A 13,857-nucleotide genomic window follows, 5' to 3' on the forward strand; every position below is an offset into this window, starting at 1 on the left:
TATAATAAAAAAAAAAAATATTTGCAAAATATTTTCGGAACTAATTATTTTGCATAAAAACATATTTGGATTTTATAGACAAGTTGAAAAGAACCTATGAATGATTTGATAATATTAACTGCAAATAGAAAACTTAGCTGATTCATTCCTGAAATTTATGTTGTGCTTTATGTTATACTTAGTACAGTTTATGTTTAAACATCTAAAACATTTATAGATAACGGATCACTGAATTTTTTCTTTTGAACAAAGCCGCCACATATCAAATTGAGATCGAAACAATTGCGCTTCTTGTAAATTGCCATCGTTATCAGTGAAAAATTAGGAACCGTGATAATTGGCACATTTTTGCTGATAAGTAATAAATTCGTTTCGTTCCTTTGGCATAGAAACATGCGCACTTCGGAGTATGACCCATTCAGAATAATTTACGTTTGGTCACTCAGAGACCATTTTCTTTGATTGCACTCAATTGGTCATTGTCCATTTCCAATGAATAAAATATTCAGTTTAAAGTTATCGAATAACTGTTGTGTCCTTCATTCATTAGCCATTCCCGAGCTACGTGTGTTCTCGGCTAGTCGTAATTTGCTTTCTGCGCCACTTTATTATCCAACTAAAACAAGAGAAAAGTTTTAATTTAATTATTATTGGATATGATTTTCTCAGTCTGAGATATTTATAAAGTAATTAAAAGCTATTAAATCAGTGAAATAAACATTAAATAGAATATAAATACTATAAGTTTTAAATTATAATAATCCGAAAATGATAACTTTTCCACAAGTTTCAAATATTTCTCAATAAAATTAATTGAAGTAATGTGTTTAAATGGTTTACGAAATAAATAGTATGACAAGTATGAATATATTTAAGACATTTCATGCCATAAATTTGGAATTTAAGCAAATTAAAATTTAAACGAGCGAATATTTAAATAAACATAAATTTGACAAAGAATTAATAGGGAAAGTATTCAGATAGATAAATACTTAAATATATTCGTAAATTTGGAATAATATTTGAATTACAAAAATAAGATACATATGCTGCAGATTATGCTTTAAACTCCGAAAATCTGAACTAAACTTTAAAATATATATACGATAACGAATATGAAAATTATTTCATTTAAATTCTAAATCTTATTTTGTTGCAAGACTAAAAATTTTTCCAGCAATTATAAAATTGCATAAAAATTGTTATAAACATTTTTGTTTGGACAGTCATATTTATCCAAGAATTTTTTTTTCCATAAGTAATTCAAATTCACGTTTTTTTAAATGCTAATTTATTTAAATCAATTAATTAAATAACCCATACGAGAATAACGAAAACTTTTTTTATTTATCTTTTTGTATGTGTGTGGTTTTTTTGTCTCTTTCAAATGAAAATGATAGCAATTGCAGTTAGAAATTTGTTTATTTTGGAAATATTGACAAATAAATATTTCTATTATTTCAGTCTCCTTCACCACTTGATAAGGTAATGTCAGTGTTATCAGCTGATAAGCTTTTCAATTCGTCATAAATTTTTGCAAATGATGGCCGATCGATGGGATTTTTAGCCCAACATTTACTAACAAGTGTTGCTACTGCTGGTGGTGTACTCTACAAATATTAGTTTGTATCAATTTTAACATCAAAAAGTTAAAAAGAATTAAAATAGCTTTTCTTTATTTAATCGACAAATATTTCACTTATTTTGGTTAATTACTCAGCTACAAATTCTATTTGATCAAATTCGTCAGTCAAATTTTGAAGTATTTACTTACATTATTACTTGCATTACTTATATATTTACTTACTTTTGAAATATTTTCTTAATTACATTACATATATCTATATCACTTATATTCATTACATTACTTATATTACATAACTTACTCATATACATGTAGTCACATCACTTATTTGTAAAGTATTATTACAAGATCATAAATCTAATTTGTTCTAAATGAAACTGTAATCTAAAATTAAGCAATTCAAAAATCAAAATAATGAACAAATGATTAAATTGTATCAAACAATATTTCACTTTTTTTTTTTTGTTTTACCAATAAAAAAGTGAAAATTTATCAAGTAAAATGTCAAGTAAACAGCTGAAATGCATCATTATTATTTTTTTGCTCCATTGATTAAATTAAAATTAAATCAACTAAGTTAAACAGTTTAATGGACAATTTAATGACTTTATAAATTAACAACATGATTATATCAAATTAATACGTCTAAATGCTTATCAATCAATTAAGAATTAAGCAAATTTGAAATATATTGATTAAGTTAAACAATTTAATGAATAATACTTGAGGCATATCCATACGATAATTCTGAATGATAATTTTGGCTCTAGTCTGTATATTTGATAGTGATGGATATGGCTCATAACCTTCCGAATACACTTCCCAAACATGTAAATTAAATTTATTTCAATAAAAATTACATATCAGCGTATAAGTTGCAAAAAGTTTAATAAATGATAAAGCTTAGCTATTTTCAGTTCAAATTGTTCTTTTTTTTCATAATTATTTTCCTCCAAATTTTAGTTAGATAATGCAATTTACTTTCTATCTTTATTTCAGTCAAAAAAAAAAACTGCAATTAGAACATTTCTTCATATTTTGGTTTTGATTTCATTTTGAAACTATTTGTAACTTTAACACAAAATACATATGTGGAAATTAAATAAACCTAAAAGTATTACAAAAAAACCAAAAAAAAAAGAAACAATTTAAATTTAACTTTAATTTGGTTGAATTAAATTTTAAAACAAAAAAAGTTCATTTCAAAAGTTTTTTACAATCATGCCATTTGTTTTATGAAATATTTATAAAACAACTTTCATATTTATATGCTTTTTTTCATTAACAATATTAATTATTATCAAATTTCAACATTTAATTTGATAGTAGGAAAAAAGAAAACTGCTTAATTAATTAATTAATTAGAGGAATTACATTAGCAAATGCCTACCATTATGCCATAAGACCATACATCGGTTTTAGTTGAATAAATTCGATTTTGCATTGTTTCTGGCGCAAGCCATTTAATTGGTACCTATAATTATTTCAATTTGAATTAGTAAAAAGTTTCCTGAAAGATTTGGAAGAAAATAACAAACTTAGTTGTAATAATTTATGGATACATTTTTGCTCTTTAATCAATTTTAAATCTGTGAAATTTCAAAAATAATTTAAACCTTTCTTTGGCAAATTGAAATTCATTCTAACAATGATTACACGATTATCATTAAAAAAACTAATTATGATCAAAAACCAAAAACAATTCTATCATTATTACTTAATTATTAAATTCCAGTTAAATAAAATTACAAGATGTTTGCAATTAGTTGTAATATATAAGTGTATTTGAAATTGTATAATACTGTAATTACTTTTGTGATGCATCTACTAAAAATATTCTTTCAAAACCTTTTTTAAATTCAAAAAAAAAAAAAAAAAAACTATTGCAATGATAAAACAAAGCAAATAATACTTAAAATTAATATTAGTACTGAAAAATTTTTTAAATAATCAAAGTAAATGAAGAAAATTTGTTATACTTTGTCAAGGCTTTTGTCCTGAATTGGCGTTTTCTCATCTGACATACCAAAATCACTTAATTTAATATGAAAATTTCGTGTTAGTAAGCAATTTCGTGCTGCTATGTCTCTAAAAAAGCAAAAGAAAAAATAAAATAAAATAAAATTTTTAAGCAATTAATATGTTTTTTTTTTTTGTATTGGTATGACTAATATGTAATAAAGTGTTAATTAATTATTTGAATAAAAAAAACAAGAATTGACTCAATTATTTGATTTAAAAATGAACTGAAAACTTTTTTACTCCAGTAGCTATTTAATTAATAGCAGTAATGAAAGAATGAAATAAGTTAATTAACTAAGTTTTTATTACAAAAAAAGAAAAACCTATGAATGCAATTCTTTTGCTCAAGATATTTTAAACCTGAAGCAGTTTCAGTTATAAATCGCATTTTTAATTGTGGTACAATCATTCCACGATTTTTTCGCAAAAATGAAAGTGTTGATCCACCTAAATTATTATTTTATAAATAATTATCTAATTTATTTTATTATTTTTAATCGTGTTACCTTTTTTTTTGAAAAAGTAAAAAAAAAAAATATTGATAGGTAATAAAAAGAATTATGTGTTGAATTAGAAAAAAAATTAATTTTAGCATTACTTTTTGTATAAGGAAATGCTAAGAAGTTTTATTTGAATTAAAATAAATAAATAAACAACGTTCAAATATTTTGCAACTTCATGCATGGCTTTTTTTTTTCAAACAAATACCCAAAACAATTTTACACTTTAATTAATATATGTTAAAAATATGATAACAATTGTAATTGAAACAAATTAGAAGCTCAAATTAATATATTTGTCTTTAAAACGATAATAAGTCAATGAATAGAAGCTATTTATCTTTATCACTATTAAACATAATAAATCATTTCATATTCTAAAATTAGTCAATTATTTCTTATTATTTACAATAATTTAAACTATTAAATTAATATAAATTTAGCAATTTTTAAATTTTAGATTCCATAATGAAATCAATTTTAAATATAAATTAAATTTGATTATTACTGAGTAAAATTGGAAACCTTCGCAAAGTTCCATTAATATAAGCAATGGTGCTTCATCAGCAACAACGCCAAAAATGCGCACAATGTTTGGATGATCAAATTTGCGCATAATTCGCGCTTCTTTAAGAAAGCTAAAACGTGCTCTACGTGAAGCATTATCATGCATTGTTTTTATTGCTGTTAAATGCACGTGATCATTTACATCTTTATATTCACCACAATAAACCTGAAAAAGAGAAAAAAAAATTAGATTTCAAAAAAATGAAATAATTTGAGAAAAAGGTCATTTTTTCTTAAACATCGCTAATTAATTAATTAATTAATGGAAAAAAAGAAATTTATTTTTAAAGAAAAAAGCGCCGTAAAGTAAATAACAGTTTACAGTAAATGATTGAATTAAAATATTAGTGTAACAATATTCTGTTCGAATTTTAAGTAAACAATAAAGCATTTAATTAAAGCTAATATATTATTTATTTTTTGCATTGTAATCGATTTGTCTAATGTAAGCTATAAAGTAATTACATAACTTAGCCTAAACTATCAATTAGCATCAATTATAAATAATTCAAACATAGCATTATAAATAACAAAAAAGTTTTTTATTATCTAAACTAATTTCATTACTTCACCAAATGCTCCTTCGCCAAGTTTTTTAATCATTTTTATTTGTTCCTTTTTTAAAAGCCAACTAGGCCTTGTAATGCCTTTTTTTAGGACTATTTGGCTACGCTCTGTAATAGGTGTTTTTGTTGACAAATGCCATTCAATCAATTCAGCAATTGACTTTTTCTAAAAAAAAAATTTATTGCAACTTTTTTTTTCCGATTAGAATTTATCAAATTTTTGAAAATCACTGTATTATAACATATATTGTTGCTCAGAATTGCTCACCCAAGAATTTCCATGAATTCATTTCATTTAAAAAACACACCATGACATTACCTTTAAATTTCTAATTTTAAGTTTTCATGAAATTTCTGGAAAAAGAAATTCTTACAAGCAGTATTTTTTTGCACAAACAAAACAAAAAAAAAAAAGAAAAAAATTTTTAGCTAAATTCCGGAATATGCAGAAAATGCATTTAATGAGAATAAAGTTGACAGATGAAAAATATCCGAAATTTTTTTATAAATATTAGAATAATTTTGACAAGTAATTAAGAAGAAAGAACGAAAGAAAAAAAAAACGAATATTCCCAAAACGACAGAAAAAAAAAATTGGCAGATAAAAAGTTAGACAAAAATTTTTTGATAAAAAATTTTTCCCCAAAATGTTAAAATAATTTTGGTAGATAGCGGAGAAAAAATGTTGGCTGTTTAATTTCTAATTTTTATAACATTTTCAAAAACATTTTCCTAATATATTTTGTAACAAAAAAAAAAAAAAGAAAGAAAATGTCATTATTACTAATAATTATGATATTCTTATCATATCAACGTTATAGTGAAATAATTAATGCTATTCATCCATTCCAGTTCAATTATATAATATAATTTAAAAAACATAAACCTTATTTTTTTCAATATAAATTTCACCCTTTTTATCTTGATTAATTATAAAATGCTTTATCCCTTTATTTGTGCATACATCAAGTGATAAAGTTGTTATATCTAAAACATCTTCGATTAATATTTCAAATGTTATTAAATCTTAATTTTTGATATTTTGTTTTAATTAAAAATCTTAATTCATTGTTTATGCTATCAACCACAGGAAAACAAGACTGTAATAATATGGAATAGATTTTATCAACCATAATAATACTCCAGAAACCTTTATAATTAGTTTTCCGGATCAGAAAATCACCATCATTTTTTAGCAATGGTTGAATGTCGTCCACCGTTAAATAACCATGATAATACTTTTCAGTTTGATTTTCATTCATTTAAATGAAAATTTCATTTATTTAAACTTAAACCTTACCAGAAATTTATAGTTCTCTTTCTAGAAATCAGAATATTTTGACAAAATCATATGAAAACTGTTTATATTTTTACATTATTTAGCAAATTTTGTTGATTAGGGATTTTTACGGTAATTTAAAACAATAATTAGTCTGTGAGAGAATAAAATACAAAATTTGCTTAGTAAAATGTACTTAGTAAAATTCTAAATAAACCTATCAATGCTTATCTTTTTATTCAATCATCAAGCAAATCAATCATTCACTTGAATGACTGATTCAATTTTGACATGAACAACCATTTTAAAATGATTTAGACAAACAGAAAAATTTGAATTTAAGAAAAAACGAATCTCTGCTCCCATTTAAATTTTTGCTCCATTTTTTTTGGAATAGCTTTTTTCTTAAAATAATTTTCCATTTTTTTTTATACCAAGCATAAAGCCATGAATAATATCAAAACTTTTATTATTGTACACTACGACACAAAAATATGTTACAATGATCATAAAAATCATTACAACAACCATTTTTCTGCTTATTTTTAAAAAAAGTAACACATAAAAAAAAATACTAAAGAAAATAACAATAATAAAAGAAATAATAATAACATAAAAGCTTGACTAGTCTCAATGGATTAAAATAGATCAATTGAAAGATAAATACGACGGATTGTATATATGGCATGTATTATTGTAAAATTTGGATGAAATGAAACAGAAAGCATTTTTCGATGAAATACTTTTGTTAGAAATTAATATTAATGATTAATGTTCAACTTTTTCTATTTACAGTAGTAAAAGTTGAACTACTTTATTATTATTTTGACAAATACATATCAAAATGTCTAAAAAAAACATAGAGCATTACAGATAAAGAGTTATGAAAAATGACAGAACAAAATAATTTTTCCAAACATATTCTCTTATAAAACAAATAGAATCTTAAAACTGAAAGAGTATGAAAAATTCGCACGTCATAAAACAGAAAAAATTAGTAAACTAAAACCTATTAAAATGAAAAACATTACAATAAATATAACCTGTGTTTATGATACAAAGAAATGAAGGCACAATAAAACATAAGACACTGCTATAAATCTGCATTTTTACCATAATCCATTTCAACTGCTTTTTGAAGTATCAAAAACTTTTCGCATTTCTTGCTTCATTTTAAGGATCATTGATGGTGGAACATAAAATGCGAAGCATTTGAAGACATCAACAACATATCTAAAGAAAAAGATGAAAGAAAATTATTAATAAGAAATCAAAAATCACTGAAAAAAAAAAATCAGTTGTTTTTTTTTTAATTTATTCGTTATATCTCTCTCTTCCATATTGTTATATCACACACATCAGAATCGAAATTAATAATCGATATGATCATTTCAAATTGAATGCTTCATGAAATTTGCTACAGCAAATTTCCCATGTTATGTTCTATAATTTACTTGCATCAAGTTGATTTCAATAGGTTTCTATTTGAATAGCATAATAATTCTGATAAATAAAAAATAAATAAGAATAATAAGAAATAAATAAGAAATAAAAAAGCTAAAAATTTAGTAAAATAATTCTAATAACACTTCTTTGAAAATAAATTGGCATTGTATGGACAAAAAATGACTAAAACAAATAAGCCAACAAAAAAAAAATTAACATTTAATTTGAATTAGATTAATATGAAACTGCATTTCATTATTGTAAATAACTCGCATACATATAAAATCGATGTAAGATCTAGAAATGAAAAAAAGGAAAACCTTCCAGTTCAATAAATTAACAAGAAGGAATAAGAAATCATGATATTCATGGTACTATGAAAAAAAGATTAGAAATTAATTAGCATTATCAAAAATTAGAAAGCATTAAGACCTCATCCCATAAACCATTCCCTCTCATCAAAACTAACTACCTATCAAAAACAAACTGATAAAATGCCTTGAAACAATTTTCGAAAATACTTAACAACAAGGAAAAAATTGCAATTCTTCCTACTTTACTATGAAATTCTGATATTCCGGTATTTCTCGTAGAGAAATGATTTTTTTCATTCAAAAAATGTACATTATATATGTCAATACTATTTCTGTACATTGCAGTCTTTTTTTCTTACAATCATGAATATAAAATATTAATTAGAATAATTAATTTTTGGGAAAATCAAGGGTGGTATAAAGTTCAAGCCAAAAAAAGAAAGTAGAAAAAAAAAAAAAAAAAAAAACATAAACTAACGAAAGTCCTTCAGCGCTAGCAATTTCAGCAGCATCAATCAGTAATAACAGATAAATTTTTCCATTTAATCGAGTTGTAAATCGATTTTTGATTAGCCATTTTCGATCCATTTCATCACTACTATACTGTAATTTCTTGGAAAGTTCAATCAAGCAGTCAACCAAGTAGAATAAAAGGAAATTAAGCAAAACAAGATTGATTTCATTTTGTAAAGAAAAATTGAATTTTAAATTAATCTAATAATCTTCCGTTTATCTTTCAGTTATGCATAGTCAGATTATTCTGTTTTATTGCCATTACCAATCTTACGGATATTTTTTTATTTTTGATAAAAGAAATAAAAAAAAATTTGAACTTCGAGCTACTGAAGTTAAATAATATTTTAAAAATTAATTCAGGAAAGTTAATTTACCCGGAAAATGGTTGGGTATCTCATGAATAATTCGTGATAATTGTTCAGCATCAGCAATCGAGAAACTTTTGTTACAAGAATAAACTGCGATGATGAACAAACACGATCCGGATTCCACTGCAAAAAATGACAAATGAAACTTTCGATTATTTTAATAAAACCATACTCATCATAACACATTTTCATATTTCAAAATTTATGAATGTATTTAAAAAATAATGAATTCAAAAATATTCTATTTATGAAACAATACGCATAGAAGGAAGTACCTTAACCATATCTGATTCGGTAACCATTTCACTGATATGAATATATGACGGTGTATTTCTACCAGGATTATCTGTCTAAAAAAGTGGAAATTAACATATATAAATATAAAGCGATCGAAGAAAAAAAAAAAAAACATTTGATAAAATTTAATAAAAATCCAACTTTAGGAGGACGACCGCGCTTTCTTCCACGTGGAGGAATTGTTGTTGAACGTTGATGTACGACAAAATTAACAACACTTGTTTCGCTATCCATATCCGATTCAGTATTAATCGGGAAACTGCAACAAACATTAAGTTTCAACTACTGTTTTTTACAATCATAAAGGGAGCAATGAACCAACTTTTCATAATTTAGCCTTATAATACCACTTTTTTTTTCTCATGGAAGATTTGACAAGAATATTTTATGTTTCATCCTTTCAAAAAAAAAAAAAATAAATAAATAAAATAAATAAAAAAAAAAACAATAACAATGATAATTAATTACAAAGCGTAATAACTTTTGTATCGTTTCTTCTTCCTTAAGCCCAAATATTTTAAACAAAAAGGCATTTATACGGCAATGAATAATGTGCGAATACCAATGAGTGAAAAACAACTTACTTTGGAGATTCTAATCCTCTTTCTGAAAAACCTTCCATCTGTTTTTCACATAAAAATGGCTTTTTAGCTGCTTCAAGAATGCTACGACATAAGCATTTAATATCATCCTCTGTTACTTCCTGAACATAAAATGAAAAAGAAAAGATGATCAAATTAATATTTATGAAATAAATTAACATTGAATACGAGATGTTTTCCGCTTAAAAGTGAAAAATGTAGCAGTATCATCAAGATTATATGATTATTTAATTTAGCATATCTCTGCTGTAATAACTATACGCATAAATTTGATCGAATGCTTAGATCTATATTCTTCAGCAATGAAATAATAGTCTGTTAGTGGTAAGAAAAAATTATAATAAAATTCTTCCATTTCTCTGAATTTTTTTTTTTTTTTCCAGTGCTGGAGAGAAAGTTGTTTTTTCAGTGCTGGAGAGAAAGTAATACGAACCAGTCCATTTCTCTGAAGATTTTCCAGTGCTGGAGAGAAAGTTGTCCTTAAGTGCCGTTCAATGATTTGACGAAATTCATCGGTCATTTCAGATTGAAAAACCTAACGAATGAAAGATATAATTTTTCATTTTGCGAGACATTTCATTTATGACTTGTCATAAAAAAAGTGAATAAAAAGTTCCAAACCTATTAAATTAAGTCCTTTTTTTTTTCATCCCAAAACACAATCTAGCGAATAATGCATTCGAAATATTTTCTCATTTCAAATGCTTTTTTTCGAACAAACGATTCAAAAACTATTAAAGTCAATTTTTTGACAAAATAAACTATTGTTAATCAAGTCTATATGCTTTCATATTAAATGTTGAAGTTTTGAATCAATTTCTCGCAAATTTTACAAATAATTAAAACAAATGAAACCTAAGTATTGTATTCTAATCACTTATTAAAGCAAAAATATACCTGCCGCATTAAATCAAGCGAACGAAATGCGTCACCCGCCATATCCGTCTTATTTCTCATGATTGTTTGTTTCAATAAATTTACTTTTGCATTTTTTCCCTCCCCCATCGACGCTAATAATCCTTCCAAGATTTCAGTTCGTAAATTCAACTTGTTACCATTACCATTTCCGGTACCGTAACTTCCAAACATTTTGACAAGTTTGAATATGAAAATTAAAAGAAACTCGAAGATCTGAAATGGACTTCCTTCTGCATCTAAAAAATTTCACAAATATTAATTTATAATAAAAAATGTAAGAAAAATCTAAACTGAGCAAATATTTAATTCCATCTAGCATGAAATATTTATACTTAGCTAATTTTAAATTTGAGCGTATAATTTAGAAACCCAAAACTGATATTTAACAATAAAACATTTTGCATATAAGAGGAAAAAAACGAAAAAATTGAAAATTAACATGTAAATATGAAATGCATACACGTACGATTAAATATAATTTGCAGTTTGACAATAATCTTTCATATTATATAATCAATTATAAATTAGTATGCAAATATGAGATGTATAAACGTACGACTAAATATATTCTGCAAATTAATGCAATAATTTTCTATGCTATAATAAATCATTTATACATTAGCTTTACGTACGCTTCGTTTATTACGTACATTAGCAATTTTGAAGTAAGAAAAAAAAATTAATAACTAAAATAGAACAAATGAGCAAAAGTGTCACATAAAATAAATAATTGTTTGGAATACTTTTTTTTAAATCAATTCTACAAGCATAATCAATTCAGTTATATAATTTTCTATGCAAAATAAACGAAAAGAATCGAATCAAGCAAATATATTACAAAACTAATAATTGATTAGTATTATTTATCTCACAAAGCTTTTAAAAATTAAAACAAAAGGAAAAACAGAAAAAAGATAAGTATTGCTAACTTATCCTATATTGTTTTTATTTAATTTCATTGTTGTTTCATACTGCAGAAGTGACCAATAAATTAATGGGAAAACACGGGTGGGTAAAATACGGGAATTGATGAATAGAGTAAAGGCTTGAGAGGTAAAAGAAACGAAATAAATGGGTAAATTAAAAGAAGTGGGAAATAGCAAATCAAGCACCAACCTGTCAAGAATCATTCTTCTTGTAGTTATATCATTCGTGGATGTTATTTTTTATTTGATTGTATTTGTTTTTCTTATGAATTATTACTATATCTCCGAATTATAATAAAATATTTTACTCTCAATCACTGGGTATTATTATAAACTGCGACTATTTCAAATTTTTTCTCAATCTCTGGTAATCTCTAATATATTATACTATTTCATTAATATTTGCTTTTCTTTTTGTTGTACTTTATTCATTACACTTTTTTCCTGATTTTTATTGTTTATTATTATTATTACTATAAAAATTTGTTTGTTTTTTTAAATAAAAATTTTGATTTGATTCTTTTTTGATTTTTTAGGTCTTTTTTTTTTTTGCCTTCTATTTGTAATTCCTAATATAATTCGAGCTGATAGAATAAATCATTAATTTAATTTGGTATATGTTATGATAAATTAGGCTTAGTAAATTAGACATTTCCGGATCCCGAATGTGTTACTAACTTGTTCTTCGGAAACTACAATTCTTGATTAGTGCTGAAAGTGATGAATAGTTAAATTATTATTTTATGAATTTCCAAACAAGCTGTATTGGTAGACTAAATGGCTTAAATAGTATAGCAGTCCAATTATTTATTTGTTATTAATATATTATCTGTAAATCTTTCTAGTCAATAGTCAACATTCATTCATCGTTCGAAATAAGTTAAAAATAATGGCTAATTTTGCTAATTATATTGCAACTTTCACTGTACTGTTATATGTTAATTTGTAAGGATATTCGATGATAATATGCTGATAACACGATAGAATTATCTTTTCATAATCTCACTGATCAGTGAGAAGATTATCTTTTTATATTGTAATCAATCATGAAGTCATAACCAGTCAGGACGACTATCTTTCCGTAATCAATCAAGCAAATTATGTCTAATCAGTAAGATTATCTTTTGATAATCAATCAAGGAGATTATGATCACATAGTAAGATCGTCTTTTGATAATCAGTCAGTCTTTAACAAACTAATTTCTTAGCATCCTATTAAAAGCCCTACTGATTAAGCTAGCACGACGATAAGAAATATTTTGATTGTTATCATTTGAAGTTTGTAAACATATGGTTTAAACAACCTTGCACAATTTTTTTAAATCCCACAAAAATATTAAATAAGAAATAACGATGAAAATTAATATCTGCTCAATAAATAACAAAGTAATGTAACAATTAATTTGATTTCAGAAAGTAATTCAATATTTATCTTTGAAATAAATTTATACACAATGACTATAAGCCACTTTAGCTAAATTACGCGATTTAAAACTTTTTGTTCTTTGTTTTGTTCGAATTCATCTAAATTATACGATTAAATCTCAAGTTTTTCAATTGAAAGATACCCATTAATGATGTAAATTATTTGAGAAAAGCAATGAAAGTTTCATAATTTATGTAACATATTTGGATAGTACAAATGGATAATAAATATTCAATGAAACATAATAGTTTTTCAATCGTTCTTTCTATCAAATATTAAATGAAATATTTTTTCTTTTTTTTTTTAAATTTACACATTTTCATGGGAAGAATTAATAGTCACCCGAAATGTGATAGTATATTTTATAAATTATATTATTAATTCATCATAGATTTTTATGAAATACACATTCCCTTTAAAAGAGAAAAGATATTATATTATTTTATTTTTCGTAATAATTCTAAGAATAAATTACTACGCTTCATCTAATTTCCAACCAAATTTCAAATTCTCTTTTAAATCCAA

General features: G+C 24.3%; 3 protein-coding genes across 3 annotated transcripts; all 3 read right to left on the reverse strand.

Annotated features, from left to right (window-relative positions):
* Window positions 1-1,460: 1,460 nt before the first annotated feature.
* Window positions 1,461-2,323, reverse strand: Bm1365 (Uncharacterized protein; the record flags this gene model as incomplete). The annotated part of the gene is made up of 2 exons (XM_043076570.1): window positions 1,461-1,610; window positions 2,309-2,323. The coding sequence occupies 2 exons, from the start codon at window positions 2,321-2,323 to the stop codon at window positions 1,461-1,463; spliced, it is 165 nt and encodes a 54-aa protein (XP_042932504.1).
* A 637-nt stretch (window positions 2,324-2,960) lies between these two features.
* Bm10726 (Uncharacterized protein) lies at window positions 2,961-6,502 on the reverse strand (the record flags this gene model as incomplete). Its single annotated transcript, XM_043076571.1, has 7 exons — window positions 2,961-3,059; window positions 3,565-3,673; window positions 3,931-4,054; window positions 4,633-4,840; window positions 5,242-5,406; window positions 6,127-6,227; window positions 6,391-6,502. The coding sequence occupies 7 exons, from the start codon at window positions 6,500-6,502 to the stop codon at window positions 2,961-2,963; spliced, it is 918 nt and encodes a 305-aa protein (XP_042932505.1).
* Window positions 6,503-7,643: 1,141 nt separating this feature from the next.
* Window positions 7,644-11,151, reverse strand: Bma-saeg-2 (AT hook motif family protein; the record flags this gene model as incomplete). The annotated part of the gene is made up of 8 exons (XM_043076572.1): window positions 7,644-7,752; window positions 8,758-8,882; window positions 9,170-9,286; window positions 9,439-9,513; window positions 9,602-9,719; window positions 10,045-10,163; window positions 10,496-10,597; window positions 10,960-11,151. 8 exons carry the CDS (start codon window positions 11,149-11,151, stop codon window positions 7,644-7,646), a joined length of 957 nt encoding a protein of 318 aa, XP_042932506.1.
* Between the last annotated feature and the right edge of the window lie 2,706 nt (window positions 11,152-13,857).

Source organism: Brugia malayi (genome assembly GCF_000002995.4).
Source record: "Brugia malayi strain FR3 genome assembly, contig: Bm_v4_Chr1_scaffold_001, whole genome shotgun sequence".
NCBI lineage: Eukaryota > Metazoa > Nematoda > Chromadorea > Rhabditida > Onchocercidae > Brugia > Brugia malayi.